General features: G+C 37.5%; 1 protein-coding gene across 9 annotated transcripts; it reads left to right on the top strand.

Annotated features, from left to right (window-relative positions):
* The first annotated feature begins 769 nt into the window (after positions 1-769).
* Positions 770-21,571, top strand: scube2 (signal peptide, CUB domain, EGF-like 2). Of its 9 annotated transcripts, none has more exons than XM_059529645.1 (23): positions 771-1,186; positions 1,537-1,659; positions 1,913-2,038; positions 2,267-2,401; positions 4,562-4,687; positions 4,794-4,910; positions 6,485-6,574; positions 7,159-7,275; positions 9,959-10,081; positions 10,479-10,595; positions 10,703-10,825; positions 11,173-11,289; positions 11,378-11,467; positions 12,139-12,243; positions 12,749-12,910; positions 13,138-13,341; positions 16,411-16,581; positions 18,567-18,734; positions 19,318-19,479; positions 19,633-19,830; positions 20,012-20,164; positions 20,256-20,335; positions 20,565-21,571. In XM_059529645.1, the coding sequence occupies exons 1-23, from the start codon at positions 1,099-1,101 to the stop codon at positions 20,709-20,711; spliced, it is 3,042 nt and encodes a 1,013-aa protein (XP_059385628.1). In that variant the 5' UTR covers positions 771-1,098; the 3' UTR covers positions 20,712-21,571. The 9 variants fall into 9 exon arrangements, with proteins under 9 accessions (XP_059385683.1, XP_059385628.1, XP_059385662.1 ...); XM_059529654.1 differs by having other exon boundaries at positions 773-1,186; positions 4,565-4,687; positions 13,135-13,341; XM_059529663.1 differs by having other exon boundaries at positions 773-1,186; positions 11,176-11,289; positions 13,135-13,341.
* The last annotated feature ends 1,817 nt before the right edge of the window (positions 21,572-23,388 follow it).

Here is a 23,388-nt window from a genome sequence, read left to right as displayed (position 1 = left end):
CGTCTCATTCTGGAACAGTAGCGCCACGCTGCGGCGTGGAGTTTCTTTAACGTTTATATTCGTCCCCATATTGTTGCAATTAACCGCCTGCAGAGGTCGCGGTTTAATTTGGTTTGATTAAAGATTGGCGAAAAGAGGCCACTTAACATCCTTGGATCAGCTACTGTTTTGTTTATTATAGACCATGGATTTTAAAACAACTAATCTGAGCAACTTAACATATTTTCTCACAGGGACTTTTCTGTCCCTTTGGAACATGGTTTAATTAAAATCCCATAAGGTCTATTAAAGTATATGCCCATATTGTAGGCCTTATATATTTAAACATCGGAATAACATTCTTTTAAAACGAAAATATTTTTACATCATGATATAGACTAGCTACATTCTATTATGTTTGATTTATAAAATCAAAATTAACCTGCTGCTGTCTAAGCTTTTCCACAAAAGTTTGAAAAATTAATTACAATACAATGTTAAACAAACAAACAAGTTATAATTAATTATATCAGAATTCACCTGCCCGAAGAAGGCCATAACCACATCTTTATGACTGTGAATTGTATAATTTTATAAAACACTTTGAAGTAGTCAAGCCTTAATTGAAGAATCAGCCATAGCTGAAATTGTGTAGTTTTAAGGTAGAGCGAATAAATATTTACAGTATAAATTGGTATACTAATCTACTACAATTTACAACAAATGAATGTACTACAAGGGAATGTGCTATGTTTAGTATAATCCTGAGTTTGTAAATTATTATATCGCACTTTTCTTGCCCCCTTTTTATTCTGTGACATTAAAATCGATTGAGTCCGGACAGCATGGGCTTTCGAAGATCAATAAAAGAAACACTTCTGTGTGAATGTGCTCACACCCCCATCCCCCGACACACACAGAATCATGGAGAGAGACAGAAAAGGCTCTCTTTCACACACACGCTCACACGCGCGCGCACTCGCTCTATTGCACACATCTTCTGTTGAAGCGCTCACAAGCGCGAATCCACTGACGAAGTGCGGATGAAAATGAGAGGCACACTCGTGTTAGAGTAAACGCGTGTTTTTGAGTCGGACCCTAAACTCTGAACGGATCACCATGGGAGCTGTTTGGACTGCACGGCTCCTCTGTTTGTTTTTGCTCTTGTTAAATACTCGCCAAAGCGCCGCAGTTCCTCACAACACTGGTAAGAGTCTTCACTTTGTTACGCGCGATGCTCTACACACGCAATTTCAATTTGCACGTTTTTTTGCGACTTGTTTACCTCCCTTTGTTTTGATATCTTTTTTTCTTTTTTACTTTTCTGTCCAAACTAAACCGCTATTTGAACATTTATTAATATTTTCCCTGACATTTAATCTATTTTGAGTATCAGTTTATATTACAGTGTCCCTGTTTACGCATTCTAATTACTACCATCACAACAGTAGTGGCGTTTATTTACAATAGTGAAGTTTTGCAGTTCATTAGTAATCCGCGTTGTAAAGTCAGCAGTGTTTACAGTAAAGTCTCGTGTTGTATTTTTGTGATGCACAGATTCAGATCAGTGTGCAGACGGCAGCGATGCCTGTCACATTGATGCTATTTGTCAAAATACCCCAACTTCATACAAGTGCACTTGTAAAACAGGATTTAAAGGGGACGGGAAACATTGTGAAGGTAACAGCTCCCTTTCACTTCATTTAAACAGACTCTGGAAAACCCTGTAGTCTGGAAAACCTCACTTTTTTAATTATTGTATACATGCACTGTACACATAGTATGGAATTTCAGTTGTTTGTTCTTTAGTAGTTTTTAGTTCATTTTTGCTTTCTTTCAGAAAAGTGTTTTGCTGTTGTATTTAAAGGGCAATGCCCATATAATGCAGAAATTGCAAACATTTGTCAGCCTTGATTTCTTTTCCATTTCCTAGACATTGATGAATGTGATCTGGAATACAATGGCGGCTGTGTACACGAATGTAACAACATACCCGGCAATTACCGCTGTACTTGCCTTGATGGGTTTCATTTGGCACATGATGGACACAACTGTCTCGGTAAGTACAAATTCATGAAGAAATCATGTAAACAGAGAGAGGTGAAAGTTAATGATCGTATGGGATGAGTTACTCCCACGACATACTACAAGTGTTTTGAAACAGAATTCCCTTGAAACTTAGTATATTTGTACTAGCAAATATCCACATAACCAAATCTGATCAAATGTTTTTGGAAATGCTGTTTTGTGATGTCATTATCAGTGATTTAACACACTCTGTCTCTAGATGTGGATGAATGTATCTTCAACAATGGTGGCTGTCAGCATGTATGTGTCAACACCATGGGAAGCTATGAGTGCCGCTGCAAGGAAGGCTTTTTCCTGAGTGACAATCAACACACATGCATCCATCGCTCCGTGGGTGAGCTACTGTCTTTAACAAACCTTTAATGGCTCCATGTCTACCATGTTCCCCATCATACTGAATGATCAATATATAATAGGGTCATCATGCATCCTCTCTTTTTCCCAGCTTGGACTTATAAATTGTCCAAAACGGCTGGATTTTAGCTTTGTTTTTTTTATTGTTTTCATACTTGCAGAAGGTAATGACTGAAATGTACCTTAGCTTGTGGTACCAAAAGCTTAAACATGCTTTGTACATAATCGACCAGTTGTGGCATGTGAGAAGATGGGATCTACATAGAACGGTTAAAGCATTGCAAATACATGTACATATAATGTATGAGAAAACCGAGCCAACATATTTTTGACCATTTTGAAATCCTGACCAGGACATGTCAGGGAAAAAGACACTATATGGTCTTGGTTCATGAGTGGTCAGTCAGGTCGTGATGGATATTTTTCTGAACTTGGATGTCAAAAGTGCATCAAGATAGGCTTGTTTTGTGTATTTGCAGAGGTGTCAGTGTGCTAAGTCAGGGGTAAGTGAAAGGAAAGCCAACCTAATTTCTAAATGTTCTCACATAAGATCATGATTGACAGCACAATGGTGAATGACAGCTTTTAAGTTGGGTTCCCTCTCCGGGGCATTATCTATAGCCTTTCAGTTCCTAAGGGCCCCATGCTGTGGGAAAGGGAGCCCCATGTTCAGAGGAACAAAACAAGTTAATAACTGCAACACTCAGGGCTTTGTGGCCTGTGTCATAGATGAGAATAAAAAACCTTTTTATGTGTCTGTAGCTTCTCAGCTGCGAGTATTGTTTTCTCCTCGGTAAATTGAGCTAAGGTTTGCAAGGCTTTCCACCCCATTTGCTTTCTCTGGGTAAACTTGCTAAATCCTATCAGCACATCCACTGAGCTGCAGAGTGAATGGGAGGAAACCGGCCCTCTACACTGACCCATAGACCCGCTATTGATGTCAGGTCAGGCTGGGTGGAATTAAATGGTGTTGAATTTGAAAAGAATTGTAACAACAGGTGCCCCAAGGGTTTGGATATTTTTTCCTAGTCTGATAAGTAACTACTCTGATCAATTTGTTTTATTCCTAGAAACTAATTAGTAATGGAAAGATTAACTAATGTAGCCATTAACTTAATTAGGGATGTAAAGTCCATTATGTAGCTGAAACATAAACGAAAAACCAAAGAGCTGCATAGGGTTTATGTCTTAACTGGCATAGAATGTTTATCAAACAATTTGTTTTCCTTATATTATTATTATATTTATTTTCTCACAATAAGTTTTGGTTGGTTGACAAATTATTATTATTTTATTACGTAACCACCTTATTTTTCCTTGAAGAGCGGGTTATTCGTACATTTTATGATATTGGCTTCCAGTGTCATTCACTTCCAACTATTTTAGCTGTACAATACAGCTAGTTTAGCTTGATATTGCAAACTAGTGTGTCTTAGAATAAAATGTTATGTATAATTATATTAATTATGAACACACTGGTTAGTAGTGCAAATAATTTTACAATTTACTGCACTTTTTTTATTCTTCTCATTATTTCCCTACAGCATCTAATGAACCGTAAGTCTCACACATTCACAGAAATTTTTTTACTTCTGCAATGAAAAATAAGGTGGATAGTTTATAAAACAAAAAGAGCACCATTTAATTTTAAAGGGATAGTTCAACCAAAAATAACAATAAAAAATGCTCACCTTCATGTTGTTCCAAAAATGTATGACATTCTTTCAAAAAAAAAAAGAAGATATTTTGAGGCATGTCTCAGTGTTTTTTATTTATTTATTTGTCCAAAAATTGAAAGGCAATGGTCGCCAAAACTATTTGGTTACCAGCATTCTTCAAAATATCTTCTTTTGTGTTCCACAGAAGAAAGAAAGTCATAAAAGTTTGGACTGACATGATGGTGAGTAAATAATAACAGAATTATTTTTGGGATAGCTATCCTTTTATTATATTTTTAAAGGAACATTCAGTTTAATACAAACCGATGGTTGAGTCAGATTTATTTTCTGTGGTAATCAACAGCATGCCACAGTTTCTGCAGACAATGCTGATTCCGGAATATTTCTTCAAAGTATCAATACGTTTATTCGATACCGAAAGGAAGAATTTCAGGCTCTCTGATTGTATCTCTTCTTCACAGAAGGCCTGAGCTGTATGAATAAAGAACATGGCTGTGCTCACATCTGTAAGGAAACACCCAAAGGTGGCGTTGCCTGTGAGTGCCGGCCAGGTTTCGAGCTGGCCAAGAACCAGCGGGGCTGCATCTGTACGTGTGAATGCCATTTCTGACCCACCATTAAGCTGAGAAATACCACATGACGACTCGCTGGAGCTGTTGATGTGATGCTGTTTGTGTGTGTTCTGTTGCATAGTGACCTGTAATCATGGCAACGGGGGCTGCCAGCACATCTGTGAGGACACCGAGCAGGGGCCCATCTGCAGGTGTCACGTCAGGTACACCCTGCACACAGATGGCAGGACCTGTGTAGGTAAGGCTGCTTTACTACTTCTAAAGCTTTTGTCCCAACCCACTTCTCCGGCTAGTGTTTCTGATGATCTCTTGGCAAGTATTTTAAAATGATCTATAATTTATCTACTTATGTGCAAGGTGGTGATAGAGATCTTTCATTCAGACACAAACACACGCTTTATCTGATAATGAGGAAGTACAGCTGGAGCCTGCAGGCTGTGTGTGTGGGGTCTGCATTTATCGTTGTCTCTCACCGTGGTCTGTCAGCATTGTCCGTGATTTTGCTCCTGCTCTTCTTGATTTTCCTGAAGCATAGAACATGACGATCTTTATTTATCTGCGAACACTACAACACAGCGCCACAGTGGTTAGGACAGAGTCATTCAGTCAGGGAGGTCTCTTCGCCTGGGATTGGTAGCTGTTGTAGTTGTTTTTGGTTTATGAAAAGTTGTACTTATCGGTGTGGTTGCTTTTTAGGTCAGTTTGCACTGTGTGATGATGCCAGAGAAAAAACATTGCGGCAAAATGTGATAAACAGTCTCCTGTTTAAGATGCAGCTGATAACCGCTCCTCTACTGTACATATAAATGTTTTCATTTAGTGGATACATTCATTCAAAACAAGTTTCAAATAAGCCAACAATATTTGTAATATGCATGTATCTATTTATAGAATCATTTCTATTATATACTGTATGTATATATTTAAACACTAGTGTTCAAAAGGATGGGCTTAATTTTTTTAATTATTATAATTTGAAAGTCTCTTATGCTCACTAAGGATCAGAAATACAGTAATAATATAACAATTTGTGACAGCTGTTTTCTATTTGAATTTTCTGCAATGCTGATTTGGTGCTCAAGTAACATTTCGTGTTGTTATGAATGGGAAAAACCATGCTTATATGTGACCCTGGACCACAAAACCAGCCATAAGGGTCTTTTATAATAACAAATAAATAAGCTTTCCATTGATGTATGGCTGGTTAGGATAGGACAATATTCCGCACAGATACAACCATTTAAAAATCTGAAATCTGAGGGTGCAAAAAGAAATAAATAAATATAAATCTCAAAATATTGAGAAAATCTACTTTAAAGTTGTCAAAATGAGGTTCTTAGCAATGCATACTACTTAATAATCAAATAATAAGTTTTGATATATTTATTGTAGGAAATGTACAAAATATCTTCATGCAAAAGGGTCTTTTCTTAATATCCTAATGATTTTTGGCAGAAAAGAAAAATTGATAATTTTAACCCATAGATTGTATTGTTGACTATTGCTATAAATATACCCATGTGACTTATGACTGGATTTGTGGTCCAGAGTCACTTATGTAAAATATTGATTATATGTAGTAGGTAGTATTATTATTTTGTTTAAAAACTACAGAAACTATGCATCTGGCTCTGATTTCTTCTTGATCTGACACTTTAAAAGAACTTTCGTTGGTGTAAATTAAAATAATCAGATTGATTATTACATTTTTACATTTCAACAAAGCATTTCTTAGGTGACCTGGCAATGTAACTTTTTTAGCACCGCGTAAGGTATATATTGTTCTCATGCTCTGTTGTCTGTCTTTTTTAGAAAGGGATGAAACGGCCCCCACCACCCCTGATCACAATGCCACGTCCTTGGCCGAGGTAGACAAACGAGTTAAGCGTCGACTGCTTATGGGTAAAATCCTACCAGTAACAATCCATACATAATCAAATCAATTCAAAGTATGCAGTTTCATCCAGAGAAATAGGGTTAAATATATCAGTGCTTATAGAGAAAACCAAGAAGTGTTGTGTTAACCTATAGTGCATATATTTAGAAGCGTATACCCCGGCCAGGCTAAGCATTCCACAGTCTTTTAGGTAAACTGTGAAATGACTGGAGACCCACACTTCACCACCTCTGATTTCTCCCTTGTAAAATATGTCCTGGTTATAGAGTGGTACTTTTCACATGTTATTCTCTCATGCAGAGAGAGACAGGGACTGGGGATGTTTATCGTACAGTGCTGAGTGTTGTATTTGTCTCTGCCAAGTGCCAATTCATATTTACACAGAACGCTGCATATGGCCTCTTTGTCCTTGGCCTTCTACATGTGTGGAGTGTGATGTAGTGTATAGACTTCCTAGCACAGACTGTTAAAATATTAATAAACTGATTGATCTTGCAGTGACTGATTTACATTATTGATCAACCTGAGGCTTTCTCTGTCAGTTCTGCCTTTTCTAACTTGTCGTGTTTTTCTTTCTTATGCTCTTCAGAGACGTGTGCATTGAATAATGGAGGCTGTGATAGCACCTGTAAGGACACATCCACAGGGGTACGCTGCAGCTGCCCGGTAGGATTTACTCTTCAACCCGATGGCAAATCCTGCAATGGTATGAATCCGAATTTTTTCTTTATCCACATATTTCAGTTGCTTTTAGGCTAAATCTCACAAAAACATGTCCAATTCACAATTCACCTGAAAATCAAAAGCAAAAAATGTTTGGGGTCGTTAAAATAATACTTTTATTCAGTGGGGATGCATTAAATTGATCAAAAGTGACAGTAAATGTATCTCAGTTTCCACCACATTAGTACCTAATCAGCATATTAGAAACACTTCTGAAGAATCATGTGACACTAAAGACTTGAGTAACGGCTGCTGAAACTTCAGCTTTGCTTTCACAGAAATAAATTATATTTTAAAATGTATTAAAATGGAAATTGGTTATTTTGAATCATAATAATAATAATTTATCAGAATTTTGCTGTTTTTATTGGTAAAATATCCTTAGTATGCATGAGAAATAAATAAATAAACTTACGGCCCCAAACCTTTTAATAGTAGTATTATATTATATTATATTATATTATATTATATTATATTATATTATATTATATTATATTATATTATATTATATTATATTATATTATATTATATTATATTATATTATATTATATTATATTATATTATATTATATTATATTATATTATATTATATTATATATTATATTATATTATATTATATTTTAAAAAATATTAAGTGCTGTCAAATGAGTAATCGTGATTAATTGCATCCAAAATAAAAGTTTTTGTTTAAATAATATCAGTGTGTACTGTGTATATTCATTATGTACATATAAAACACACATGCATGTAAATATTTTCAAAATATATACATGTATTTACATGTATATTCATATCATTTATATTATTTATAAATATATACATGCATGTGTGTATATTTGTATATTCATAATAAATATACATAGTACACACACATATATTATGTAATCAAACACTTTTATTTTGAATGTGATTAATCACGATTAATCATTTGACAGTACTAATTATATTATATTATATTATATTATATTATATTATATTATAAATTAAATTTCTGCATTTAGCAGATGCTTTTATCCAAAGCGACTTGCAGCGCATTCAGGCTAACATCTTTTACCTAATATGTACTCCCTGGGAATCGAACCCACAACCTTGTGCTGCTAACGCAATGCTCTACCACTTGAGCCACAGGAACACTAATAATTATATATAATATTATTATTTCATATTATATTATATTATTTAACCCTCAAAGACCGAGACAGCCGCCTGTGGCTAAAAATAACTGTTATTCTTTAATGTTTAATAACTTTTTAACCGCTAATCCAATCTGAATGCTTTAAAGTATGCTTAAAAGTGATGGAAAGTAGAGATTCTCCACGTTTCAGAGATATCCTATTTATCTCATTTGATTATTCAGAGGCGCTGTAGTGTACGTGATTACGTCATCGCATTTTGACAACATTGATTCGTCAGAAGAAACCAATGCTTTCATTCCTCTGAGCCAAACAGAAATGATTGTTGACGCTTAGTCCCACCCCCTGTGCCCAAATTGGTTCAAACTGTCCAATATTAAACCAATAAGTAGTTTTTTGAACTACTGCTTAACATATTGCTTTGGAAAATGAACGAAAACAAAGTGAAAGTAAAGTCTGTCATTTGTGCATGGATACAAACACACAATAACACATTTGCAGGAGAAAACTCTCAGAAAAAGAACAAAAAACACATGACAGAGTGGTACATATCTGATAAAGCACTGGAATTTAGGTAATGGGTGGCTAGGCGATGTCCCGGCAAAATCGATTCTGACACAGATTACAGCCAACGGATCGATCATTTATATTATGTATACTATGTAAATCATTATAGAATTATACAGTTCATAAAGATAGTTGCACTATTTTTTTCTGTTGCACTCTGAATATTTCTCACTCATTTTGTGTGTAGTTTGTGAATCATTTGCACTTTTTTGCACTGTATTGTTGAAGACAGTTTGTGCAATTGTTTTTACTATAGGCTGCATAGTTTATTGTTTATTGTTCATACTCCGATTGAAAATATATTTCTCAGAAGAAGAAAAAACTTGTTTTGTTTGGTTTTGTTATCATATATCACTCTTTCCATTTTCTTTACTCATTCAAATGTTTTTGGACACATCTCTATTGTTAGTTAACGAAATAGGTCTGTTTTTCACTTAAAAGCGTCGATAACAATATTGTAATAAATGGCTATAACTTGCTTGGGGAATGGTATATGTAAACAAAATTTTATTTGGAAGTCTAAAACACCCAGACACAACTTTCTAAAGAAAAATATCCAAACTTTAGGAGTTTCTGTTTGAGTGCACAGTAAAAAACACCCAACTGTTGCTTGCATTTTTCTTAAAATTCTGTAATATTACATTAATTCTAAGAGAAAACGAAAGGAAAATTGAGACTTTAAATTAGTTAAACTTAAACTGTATGTTCTCCTGTTTATAACTATATATGGCACTTGATGCTGACTCCTAGAATAGGTCTGAAAAACTAAGAAAGGTGCAGGTGTGTCAGGCACCCCAAAAATGTTCTAGGTCTTTAAGGGTTAAGCAATATATGATTTTTTGTTGGGGGGTGTTGTTGGGTGATAATGTCACCCATAATAATCTTGACAGGTTTTGTGAGATTCACCCTATAGCTGATCAGTCCATCTATGTTCTACAGTGTGATTTGGTCCTTCTCTGTCTCTCAGACATTGATGAGTGTGAACTCCATAATGGCGGCTGTGACCACTACTGCAGGAACACCATTGGCAGCTTCGAATGTAACTGTCGAAAAGGCTTCAAACTGCTGACGGACGAGCGTTCGTGCCAGGGTAGGATGCTCTTCTTCCTCTATAGGTCCAACACAATGTAGAGAAGCAGCGTGGGGGTTGGTGTTAGTATCTGTGTTTGTAACTAAGCTTAAAGATAAGACAGGGGTGGGAGTCTCATGAAGGGTGCCAGTATCAACTTGCAAGATTCCTTTGAAGATCCTTAACATAGACTAAGAGTATTACTCTCAACCCTAAAAGAATATATTTTGTTTAAGCACACAGACACTTCCCGCTCCTTGATACAAGTCTTCTGAGAAAGCACCTTTCCCTGTTATTAATAAAAAGCCTTGATTGATTTCTTTCAAACTGAATATGGAGCCTTTGAACAGAAAATGAGAGTGTGCTTGATGTAGAAGCTGTGCATGTTTCAATTTAAGCTAATTTTGTTTGATTATAGATATTGACGAGTGCTTTTTTGAGAGAACATGCGACCACACATGTGTAAACTCACCTGGTAGTTTCCAGTGTGTTTGCAACAAGGGCTACACTCTTTATGGGCTTGCCCATTGTGGAGGTAAGGTTAAAAACAGCTATTTAAAGATTCAAAAATATTAATAATAATAATCAGAATTATTACAGATGAAGTGCAACTAAATGACTTGTCGGTTCCTCCATTCTCAGACATAAACGAATGTAGTTTGAACAATGGAGGATGTGAGCACACCTGTGAAAACACCATGGGAAGCTTTGAGTGCCACTGTCATGCTGGTTACAGACTGCACTGGAACAAGAAAGACTGTATCGGTAAGATGAGCCTGAGTGATTCTGAATGCTGGATTTCTATATCTGATGATGTTGGCTTAGATGGAAATCAGTTCTTCATCCCTGGGAGTTAAAAGCAGGAGATACTTTTGTGTTTTATGTTTGTGTTTCTCTATCTGGCTTTCTCTGTCTGTGCTATTACTGAACAAACAGATACCAGGTGCTGTCTAACTCAAATCTCACATGTCGCGTTGTACATTCATATTCTCATCTTGAACATACTGCATTGTTGAGCTTTTGATCTGTCTTTCTAACTCATAACACGTCCACCTTCCTCTCAGCGTGCATACCATAGCTTCACATTTAAGCACTGTGATTTTCACATTCAGAAGCAGAGGACTCTGCACTAGTGAGGCCACCTGCCAGGCCCACTCTCAACTGCAGTAAGCAGGGAGGGGGTGAGCTCTGCTACCTGACCTGCCAGTCGCAGGTTCATATCAGTAGTGGTGAGTGTTACAACATTTAGAGTTCTTCCTTTTTCTACATGCCAGAGTTTGCTTGGAGCTTTTCTGACACCTTCACCTTCATCTGTAGGAGCTGAAGATTCATACACCGTGACCTGTGGCATACCCTTGCCGTGCCACGCAGGAGGACAGTGGAAAGGGAATGGATCATATTGCCCAGGTAAATCTATGTAGATGTGTACTGGGTTTGAACTGTTCAAAGCAGTGTATACTGTTTACTATGTAATACTATTTTGAATATGTGTCAAATTTTAGCCATTTTATGTTCTTTCATTGTTTTTATGTTTTAATATTTTTATTTTACATTTAAATTTTCAAATTTTAGTTTTAATATTTTTATTTAGCTGTAATATATTTATTATATATTTGTATATATTTTTTTATTAATTTAGTGATTTTTGTATGTAAAGAGTTCACCCAAAAATGACAATTTTGTCATTAATTACTCACCCTCATGTCATTGTAAAACCATTAAGACAAATAAAGATATTTTTGATGAAAGCCGAGAGCTTTCTGGCCCTGCATAGACCCCAATAGTCCTGCCACATTCTTGGCACAAACAGGTAGTAAGGATATCGTTAAAATATTCCATGTGACATCAGTTGTTCAAACACAATTTTATGAAGCTATGAGAATACTTTATTTGTGCAAGTTACAAATAACATGCATGCATCGTGGCACTCTCAATAATGATGGAGAACTGTCCCAGGAGAGAAGAAATCATTGTATAAAGTCGTTATTTTTTTTGTTTTCTTGTAGCTTGTCCTTGTGATGAATATGATGAATGATGAACATGATGAGTGTATAAGTCAGTGTTCCTTCCTGTTACAGGTTCTGGAATCAAAACCATTGCTACATTTAAATCTGGACAGGGGAAGTGCAATCTGAAGCGAAGTCAGGAAAATCTTGCACAGAGCTTTAAAACCGCCCTGTCAGGTACTGGTTTTCACTGAAAATAATAAATGCAGTTGACTACTAAAGCAGCAATTTGTTTGCATAGGCTTTAAGTCAAAGTCTGAAGTAAGCCCATTAATAAAACACTGTGACTTGACTACATTTGTCAAATTGTACAACCGAAACCGAAATCACTAGCTTTCTTTTTATTTGCCCTCTATGCAAGTAGACTTAATGGAAATAAAAAACAAGTGAGTGATGCAGCAAGCCAGACACAGAGATACTTATAATAAAACTAATACTATAATAAAACTATATATTTCATCAGTTTGGTCTGAAAAGAGTCCCACACTCTTCAGTGAAAGACTATAACTTGTAATATTTTATTCCTTCTCCACTCATATTTGATTCTTTCTGCATACTGAGAAGCAAAAGGGATGTAAGAAAATAAATGTTATTTCAGTTCTTAAAAGAAAATAAGAGTTGAGCCTGCCTTTTCATTTCAGACCCTCTAATTCCATTAAGTCTTTAATATCTGTTTACTCAGATAAAAGAGCCACCGAGAATGTCCAGTTCAGCTTTGTTAGCCTGCACTGTGCCTCTTCAAGCAGACAGCAACGTAGTCGCCACGGGCGGAAGGCTGGCGAGGAGGAAGGGTCCTCCATCACTGCCCAGTTTGAGCTGGATGTGAACCTGGAGGAGGTAACAGGTTGGTTTCCTGCACTGCATGTGTATGTTTCAGTAGAAACCTTAGGCCTCTCACTGCTTGCTTGCATCTCTCCCTCTTCCTGCTCCTGTCGCTGTTACTAAAACAAGCCAACAGGTGAAAGTATCTCCTGGTTTAAGATGGAAGTGGGTTCTATATTTAATAGTGGACAGTGTGCACATTATGGGTGTGTATGTACGAGATATGGTATCCATTGTTTCTTTCAGCAGAGGGCTGTGACCTGGCATGTGTTCGGCGGCGCTCTGAGAAGCGGCTTAGGAAGACTATCCGCACTCTTCGGAAGTCCATTAACCGGGAGCAGTTTCACCTGCACTTTGCTGGATCGGAGTATGAGCTGGCTAAGAAACTCGTCCGACCCGCTGACCCACCCGACCACTGTGGCACCGGACAGATTCTGCTAGACAAAAAATGTGGTGAGTGCAAATACACGCCACTTAAAGTTGCTTGAGGACTCAAAATATTTGTTAGGATTCACATATGTATTATATTATTTACTTTGCATGTTGGTTGTGCTCCAGGTCACTGATTATGTCTAGCTGGAATGAATCGGTTATATCCGACAGTTTTTCAAACATTGTATATTGTAAAAGAGGATTTGGCATCAGAGCAGGCCAGATGACTGATGTATATTAGGTGTTATATATATAGTATAATATGGATGGTGTGAGAAAGTTGGCGTGAGTTTTATTCAAGAGGCAAGACTGGGAAACAGAAGGCTGCTGTTGGCTCTTACAGCTAAATGCTGTTCCAACCTCAAGACTGAAGCCGAGTACATGTTTTGTGTGACAGGCGTACTTCAGATCAGCTTGCTACAGCATATGTTCAACTTGGCATCCGTTTCCTTTAGCCTCTAGAATAAACATCTCAGAAGGACTGTATGTAAGGCACAGCTAACTCTTTGTCTGGAGGCCTCATTGTGTTGAACATTATCTCATTGCTTTCATTGTCATCGACATAAGGCTCTTTCAAAGATGCCTTTTTAAGGTGACAGTACTGCTGAGGATGTTTGTCCTCTTTTATGGTGGAAAAGTCCATTATCTTTTACAGGCTCAGTTTCAGCAGTGATGCAGACAATCAAAGGCTCTCTGCTTTTTCGAGGCTGTCAGTTGCTGTAAAGACTTCTTTGTAATTCATCTAAAGAAATATGTGATGGTTGGTGACAAGCAGTAAAATAGAAACCAGTGCATAGTATGACTGTTTTACTGTACTTTTGATTTAAAGACATAAGAGATCTCTTTCAAAACATTAAAAAAAACCTTGCTCACTTTTGAATGGCAGTATTACTGTCCAGATACCTTCTGTCTCTATCTGTGTTTATTTTGTAGTAGTTTGGGGAGTTTGCAGTGATTCTCTCTTCTTTGACTCGGGGTGTGGGGTTTTGAGCTGTTTGATCCATTTTGGGTTACTCTCCACTGGAGAATGATAATGGAGGAAAATGAAGTAAGAAGACTGGTGACCACTGACAATCTCCCTCCTCATTGTTTTACAAATCACAAGTCTAACTTTACAGATCCTAGCTATACGTTTACATCTCATTTAACATGTTTGGAAAGCGATGCCAAGTGAAATGTACATGCTTGCCAATAAGTAATTAATTGAATCCATGCTGAATATGGGATTGTAAGTTTTGCTCTTTTCACTACAGCAGGCGTACAATTAAGGTACACAGAAGTGTAGTGTCCAAGTGCCAGCTTAAATCGAGCTCTAAAAAGAGTTATATTTTTTCCTCCCAGTTCTGGCCTCCCCCACTGGCTTGCCTCACTAAGTGCAGTTTAGCCTTTTCAGTTTGCCCACTCCATTGTAAATCCCAGTGGGGTTTGTTCAAGCTCCTTGAGTGGGTGGGGAAAATCTGTGCTTCAACACTTCTTCGCAGCTTTCCAGACCTGCCTTTGCTTTTTAAACCCTGAAGAGTGATCAGAACCTATCATGAAATGTTTTCTAGTTCACCCTGTCATTTTCACTCCAGAACTGCATGAATTTCTTTCTTTCTTCCGTAGAACGATATTTAGAGTTTTTGAAAATCAAATATTTTTTTTTTAGACGCCATTGATTTTAACGGTATGGGCAAAAATATTGTTCAGGATATCAGTTTTATTTATAATTTTTGTGTAAAATTTCATGCTAACATACATTTTAACATGGATTGAACATGTAATCCATTAGTTTTATATCACAAAAACACACAATGATGAACTCTATATGAACAGCAAAGCTAAACGGTCACAGAAGGAGGGTTTCGCCTAAGTTTGCCCTCTCAGCTGCCGTTTTCCTCTCCTGTCCATGAATGTGCGAAGTTATTGTTTGCTTGTTTGTTTTTGTAGGGGGGTGTTTTAGCAGGCTGTTTATTCAAGCAAGCAGTTTAAGAGCCAAATTCCTCCTTAGGCAGGGCCACTCTGTGTGACCCCAGCCAGTGAGCGGCTCAAGAGAATTGACTTCAGCGACACCATGGGAATCAATTATCATCAGTAGTTCGGGCCCCTGCCTGATAGGCGCAAGGAGCGATTGGACTCCACTGAATGGGGGGATTCACAATCCTGACCCCTTTTATTGGGTTCAGCTCCTTACCACTGTGATACCATAGTGTTTGCCTATGTCATCAAATAGGCAAAAGCCGGGGGGACTTGAATAGAGGTGAAAGGTCCTTTAAACCTCTTTGGGACCATCAATTCGAGGATTCAATAGAATCATCACTTTGCATTTGAAAGGCTTCAAGGTTTTTTTCTCTTTTTCTCTCTCTCCCTCTCTCACTCTTTTCCTCTCCTCTCTCTTACTCAGTCGCTCCGTCAAATAAAAGCTGCCCGGGACAATGTGACGGTGGCTCCTCATGGTCATTCAGGATTAACAAAAGAGAGTAAAAAAAATGAACTGCTCTTGAGAGAATTACATTTTCTTCTTGGAAAATTGGGCAGTTTGCTGAGGCATACATAATTGTCATGCTGTTTAAGCCTTTGTGGAAATAGCCATCATTACCATAAAATCTCGGGAGTAAAAGGTTTGTCTAAATTCGCCCGAACACTGTCAGTTGGATGTTTGCACAGAGACACTGAGATGAAAGGAGCGTTTCTAAATTGCCGTACTTACTTGGTTAAAGGACTGAACTGTACTGGTGCGTGGCTTATTTTAAGGCACAGTGTGTGCAAAACACTTTTGAAAGCGGGACTATAAATCAGAGCGGTTTATAAAGCGAACATTAAAAAGACTTTGTTCCGCTCCCTTTAATCAGACATCATAGGTTTAGGCGAGGTAATATTCCCTTTGAGCGTGTTCAGTAAGGTGAGGGATTGTGTATGTGTCTGAGGGCTGTTTGATGTGGGGGATCAGGCAGCTGTGGAAAGCCTCAGTTCTCTTATTTGTTTGAATTTTTGGCATAGCTGCATCAGGTCGATTTGCAGTGCCCCTTTAGCAGCTTAATGTGAGGCCCCTCGTTTGTGTTCCAAGTTTAGTCTCCATTTCATCTAATTTCGGACTTTTCTGTGTGCTAGTCAAATGCAGCGTTGGCACATACTATGATGGAGAGCAGGGAAGGTGCTTTCTTTGCCCCCCTGGGACGTATCAAGATGAAGAGGGGCAGGTGTCATGCGACGTGTGCCCGGGACCCGAGGGCCGGGGAATCCCAAGAACCAAAGGGGCACGCAACATCTCAGAGTGTGGAGGTGAGACTTTCCACTATCACTGTCAAGAACTTCTATGTTTGTCTGTCATTTAGTTTTACATTCTGTTTATTGGTTCTACCAAGGAAAGGCCTGTTCACACCACGGATGATAACTATGAAGATAACTAAAACACTACCTATATTAGCATCTACAACAAAGCACAATAAATTTGTTTATTATAAACGTTCACTGGAGTTACATCGTCACATACAATATGTGTTTTAAAAAAGGGTCAAGTTGTTGGCCTTTTTCTTCAAGAAATAAAGGCTGTCCTGAATATTAAGGAAGATAACGCAGTTAGAGATGACAACAAAGATGGCATTGGACTAAAACCAGAGATGATATTAAAAATGTACATTTATGCCACGGGTAACCAACCCTGCTCCTGGCGATCGACTGTCCTGCAAAGTTCAGCTCCAACCCTAATCAAACACACCTGAAGCAACTAATTAAGGTCTTCAGGATCACTTAAAATTTAAAGGCAGGTGTGTTTGATTAGGGTTGGAGCTAAACTTTGCAGGACAGTCGATCGCCAGGAGCAGGGTTGGTTACCCCTGATTTATGCCAATCACAGGCTTATATAATATGTTAATATGTGTATATAACATTAACTTAACATATTACTTAACATATTAAACTAATAATAATAACCTAATAATATAAAATAAATATTTGGTAATACTTTAGTACTGTCAAATGATTAATTGCAATTAATCGTTCCAAAAGTTTTGTTTACATAATATATGTGTGTACTATGTATGTTTATTATGTATATATTAGGGCTGGGCAAGTTAACGCATTATTATCATGTTAACACATTAACTGATTAACGCCGACAATTATTTTCTCGCGCGTTAACGCAGTTTTTTATTATTATGAAAGTCCGTTGCTCACTGGCTCTGAATACACATACAGATAAAACATGGGTCACAGGAGGGGATGCTATCAATCAAATTATTTAGGCTAAGCATCAACATTCACAAACTACTGTCCACTGTTATTTTTAACAGAAAAAATGAGCTTGTAATCATGACTTTTATAAGTTGGAAATAGGAAGTTTCCGATTGCACCTGAAGACAGCACAGAAGCGCTCTCACTCAATACAGTGGAGTGCATTGTTTTTTTAACTTTTGTTGTTTAGTATTTTGAGTCGTATTGGATGCGGTAACACACATCCCTCTCACATATTCTGGATGACCATATTATACATCCGTAATCCTACCCAATACCTAAACTACAGTACTAACTATTAATAAGCAGCAAATTAGGAGTTTGAGGCAAACATCATAGTTAATGGTTTGTTAATGGCGACTGGGCCTTAAAATAATATGTGACCTAATATTTATTTATTTTTTAATTATTTAGCATCGTAATAATTATTATTAACATAATAGCATTTTCTTAACAGAGAGTTTCCATTTTCTTCATTGTGTAAGATGTACCACATTCATTCATCCTATTATCCATTTATCCTGAGAGATGTGCAGATATCTGAGACTGGAAAGAAAGAGTATGAATCACATCCTGTTTTTTGTTTATGCAATAGGCAGGAAGCATACCTGTATTGATGGTAATCTCTCAGGCTCATGTCTAGTTGAGCTTGAGTGTTGGGAGGGGTCATTTCATGCAGTTCTGCAAATCTTCAACTGTCTGATTCATTCACACCAACAAAGAATTCCAGACCTGTCTCGTGTTTGGAGAAAAAAAGGCACCACCATTTTTCTGCTTCTCAGACACGGTCATCAAAGGCAGCTTACCATGCAGATGACATCTTCTGCTTTCTGCTGATAGACACAGCTAAAGGGGCTGTTAGGGTCCATCTCAGTGGTAGCCAATTTAGTGTGGTCACTAGAGGGATGAGAGGAGGCCAGCAGTTTATTAGATAATGAACTTGCATGACATCACTGCAGTTTGCTTTCTTTGGAAGGCAATAAAGTTTTCAGCTTGGTTTGTCTGGCATTTTCTTAACATTTTTCTGATCCTAGGTCAGTGTCGTCCTGGTCAGTTCTCCCATGATGGTTTTGTGCCCTGTATGCCCTGCCCACAAGGCACCTATCAGCTTGAGGTCGGCCGAACTTCCTGTTTCCCATGTGGAGGAAGCCTCACAACCAAATATGATGGTTCTGTGTCCTTTCAAGACTGTGAGACTAAAGGTGAGAAGAATATGGCTATAATACAAGTCAGATTATAAAGCTGTTCAAAAGTTTGGGTACAGTAACTATTTACAATTACATTTTTAATGTATTTTGAAATTTAATTTATTTATGTGATGGCAAATATGAATCTTCAGCAGCCATTACTCAGTCCTCAGTGCCACATGACCCTTCAGAAATAATTCTAATAGGCTGTGTTGGTGTTCAGACACATTTCATTTATTATCAGTGTTTAAAACAATTGTGGTTATTAATATTTTTGTGGACGCTGTGATGCATTTCTTCAGCATTTATTTGAAATGGAAATCTTTTGTAAGATTATAAATGTCTTTACTGTCACTTTTGACCAATTGAATGCATCACTACTGGAAAGAAATACAATTTCTTTCAAAAAAAGAAATTCTGACTGACCCATTTTGACCAGAAGTGTAATTTACATTAATTAAGACAACTCTGCTGCCAGCCTAAATTTGAAGGGGTTTGCAACTCTTTTTAACTGATCAAGCTGGGACAACAGTTAAAATAATGTTTAATTTTTTTATATTTAATAGAATTTTAAGTACTGATTTTGTTGTCCCTACAGTTCAGTGCTCCCCAGGGCATTACTACAATACCAGCACCCACCGTTGCATTCGTTGTCCCATTGGAACCTATCAGATGGAGTTTGGCCAAAACTACTGCATTGCCTGCCCTGGAAACACTACTACTGATTTTGATGGATCCACAAACATTATGCAGTGCAAAAGTAAGAGCAATTCAGATTTTTTTTTAATTTGAGCTCTTAAAAAAACAAAAAGCAAACAAACTCAGATTATTCTTTCAATTCAGCCTATCCTTTTCTCAAAAAAATGTGTTCTCTGTATAGTCTAGCCTAAGTGGTTTAATTTGTTCCTGCCAGACAGACACTGTGGAGGAGAGCTGGGAGAATTCACCGGCTATATCGAGTCCCCTAACTACCCCGGCAACTACCCGGCCAACATCGAGTGCACCTGGACCATCACCCCTCCTCCAAAGCGCAGAATCCTCGTTGTTGTACCTGAGATCTACCTTCCTATGGAAGACGAGTGTGGGGACTATTTGGTCATGCGGAAGAGCTGTGAGTGTTGCAGGGCTGTGGCCTGGTATTGAATGCATTGGCTCAGCAGGGTGATTGTGAATACACATGTGAGGAAAGGGGGGGGGGTGCATCGATGGGCTCATTAGGGCTCTCCTTCATCTCTTGGGGCTCGAATAAGCCACTGAAGAGGTCTTTAGAAGTTTCTTTACTGTTCCCACAGCTCTGCCCAATTCAGTGACGACTTATGAGACGTGCCAGACATATGAGCGACCCATCGCCTTCACCTCCCGTTCAAAGAAACTCTGGATCCAGTTCCGCTCCAATGAAGGAAACAGTGGAAAAGGCTTCCAAGTGCCATATGTAACATATGATGGTGAGAATTGAATTGCTGACATGTTTGTATTGTATGTTAAGTGTTGAAAGTATGTTGAGTATTTATATGCTGTCTATTGTGCATCTCTTAGAGGACTACCAGGAGCTCATTGAGGACATTGTTAGAGATGGAAGATTATATGCCTCTGAGAATCATCAAGAAATTCTTAAGGTATAGTGCATTATTTTGTCTTTCGAAGCAGCATTTAAACAGGTTTCATTGTAACTTGATTTTAAGTAATTAATGTGAGCCAAGCACTAAAATCGAGAGGTTTGCCGTTGCAGATCCCAGTAGGAAAAAACAGACAATAGTGCCACCATGTGGAAGACGGGAAAATATATTGTACTGATGTTTTATAATTGATTTAAAGTGCATTTATGTTTTCTAATTAACTTTACAGGACAAGAAGCTTATGAAGGCCCTGTTTGATGTCCTGGCCCATCCGCAAAACTTCTTCAACTACACTGCACAAGAGTCTAGAGAAATGTTTCCAAAATCATTTATCAAATTTCTCCGCTCCAAAGTTTTGAGATTCCTACGCCCCTGAATTATGTGAAATAATCTTCTATGGATTAAATATTTGGTGTTCCAGAGAAATTTTAAATGACTGACCTGGAACAAATATTTCCTGAATGTTCTTGGCCGCCTGCATACTTGCGGATTCAAGATGACTTCTTGGACCGATGAGATGAGAGCTCACAAGAAACTTTCCTAAATACGTCATTGGAATTTTTTCTCCTGAAAAAAAAAAGAACTGTTTTTCCAGTGAATGGATTTATTGCTGCCCTTCTAATAATTCTAAAATGAACTGCCACCTTTGAAGAAAATAATTATTCCTGTTTCATTCCTTTATTGCCCAGATGTGACTGTTACAAAAACATGTTCATTACAGCCTGAAGTATAGTCAGAAAAAAAGAAGAGCAACTAGATTGCTTGTTATCTATTTTAAGTCATTTCACAAAATTGGCCATTTTTTCTGAAAATATGTTTGACAAGCTTATTTTGAAACTTCAGACAACTACCAAGTCATTTTTGCAAGTTTGAATGTGTTGTACATTATGTAAAAAAAAAATAGCATCAGCTCTCATGTTACTATATTGTATCTTTTTTTTTTTTGCATTGTAGCCTTCTTCAGTACATGACATATATGTATTCTTCATTTGTTTTCCAGTAAGAAACCGTAAATGTACACAGTATTTTCAGTGATACTGGTTAGACATTATGGTCATTTAATATATTACTTATCAGTTTCTCTGCATTCACTTCTATCACACTTCCTTCACCTAAATTGACTGTTGGATTAAGGGGCTCTTGATGTAGGATTGATTACTCATTGATGACATGCAGAGTAAATTAAATGTTTATATTTTATGGTTGTACATCTAACATGTAAATAAAGAAATACACTCAAAAGGTCTTTGTTGTATCAAAAGCAATGCAATTGCAATAGCCTAGATCAGCGATTTACCACTGGGGGGTTTTGGACAAGTTAAACTTTTCTTTGTTAAACCACTAAAACAGAAATTATGGTTTAAGGCAAGACACCCCAGGTGTAATTTATTTTTAAAATTGATCTCACCGTACCTCCTTAGTTGAATTAAAATTGCAAACAGTTTCTAAAATGTTATGTTAAAATATGGAAATTCATGCATTATCTATTTAAATATGCACTCATTTGCATACCGTTCCGGAACAGAAAGCTGAACATTGGATGAAGCCAGGTTCAAAATGTTTGTTTCATTTTGCTGGCATGTTACATTTAAATCGTCAAAACGTGAAGATGGGATCTCTTTTTATTATTCCATAAATCGGATAAATAACTTTGCTTTACGAATAAAAAGTTGTATAAAACGAGAGGCATATTAGCGTATATATTTACAGGTGCTGGTCATATAATTAGACTATCATCATAAAGTTGATTTATTTCACTAATTCCATTCAAAAAGTAAAACTTGTATATTATATTCATTCATTACACACAGACTGATACATTTCAATTGTTCATTTCTTTTAATTTTGATGGTTATAACTAACAACTAAGGAAAATCCCAAATTCAGCATCTCAGAAAATTAGAATATAACTTAAGGCCAATACAAAGAAAGGATTTTTAGAAATCTTGGCCAACTAAAAAGTATAAAAATAAAAAGTATGAGCATGTACAGCACTCAATACTTAGTTGGGGCTTCTTTTGCCTGAATTACTGCAGCAATGCGGCGTGGCATGGAGTCGATCAGTCTGTGGCACTGCTCAGGTGTTATGAGAGCCCAGGCTGCTCTGATAGTGGCCTTCAGCTCTTCTGGATTCTTGGGTCTGGCATATCGCATCTTCCTCTTCCCAATACTCCATAGATTTTCTATGGGGTTAAGGTCAGGTGAGTTTGCTGGCCAATTAAAGCAGGGATACCATGGTCCTTAAACCAGGTACTGGAAGCTTTGGCACTGTGTGCTGGGGCCAAGTCCTGCTGGAAAATGAAATCTGCATCTCCATAATGTTGGTCAGCAGCAGGAAGCATGAAGTGGTCTAAAACGTCCTGGTTTATGGCTGTGTTGACCTTGGACCTCAGAAAAAACAGTGGACCAACACCAGCAGATAACATGGCACCTCAAACCATCACTGACTGTGGAAACTTTACACTGGACCTCAAGAAACGTGGATTGTGTGCCTCTCCTCTCTTCCTCCAGACTCTGGGACCCTGATATCCAAAGGAAATGCAAAATTTACTTTCATCAGAGCACATAACTTTGGACCACTCAGCAGCAGTCCAGTCCTTTTTGAAGTGAGAAGCTTCTGACGCTGTCTGTTGTTCAAGAGTGGCTTGACACAAGGGATGCGACAGCTGAAACCCATGTCTTGCATATGTCTGCGCGTAGTGGTTCTTGAAGCACTGACTCCAGGTGCAGTCCACTCTTTGTTAGTCTCCCCCATATTTTTGAATGGGTTTTGTTTCAGAATCCTCTCCAGTGTGCGGTTATCCCTATTGCTTGTATACTTTTTTTTACCACATCTTTTCCTTCCCTTCGCCTTTCTGTTAATGTGCTTGGACAAAGAGCTCTGTAAACAGCCAGCCTCTTTTGCAATGACCTTTTGTGTCTTGCCCTCCTTGTGCAAGGTGTAAATGGTCGTCTTTTGGACAACTGTCTAATCAGCAGTCTTCCCCATGATTGTGTAGCTTACAAAACTAGACTGAGAGACCATTTAAAGGCTTTGCAGGTGTTTTGAGTTA

This window comes from Carassius carassius, chromosome 3 (assembly GCF_963082965.1).
Source record: "Carassius carassius chromosome 3, fCarCar2.1, whole genome shotgun sequence".
NCBI classification, from domain to species: domain Eukaryota; kingdom Metazoa; phylum Chordata; class Actinopteri; order Cypriniformes; family Cyprinidae; genus Carassius; species Carassius carassius.
The sequence above is the reverse complement of the archived record's forward strand: the minus strand, read 5'-3'. Positions and strand labels throughout refer to the sequence as shown.

Coding starts and splice junctions, on each gene's coding strand:
- scube2 (XM_059529635.1), top strand. CDS start 1,099: ATGGGAGCTGTTTGGACTGCACGGCTCCTCTGTTTGTTTTTGCTCTTG. Junction 1,660..1,912: donor GGACGGGAAACATTGTGAAG/GTAACAGCTCCC, acceptor TCCATTTCCTAG/ACATTGATGAATGTGATCTG. Junction 11,468..12,138: donor GAATGGATCATATTGCCCAG/GTAAATCTATGT, acceptor TTCCTGTTACAG/GTTCTGGAATCAAAACCATT.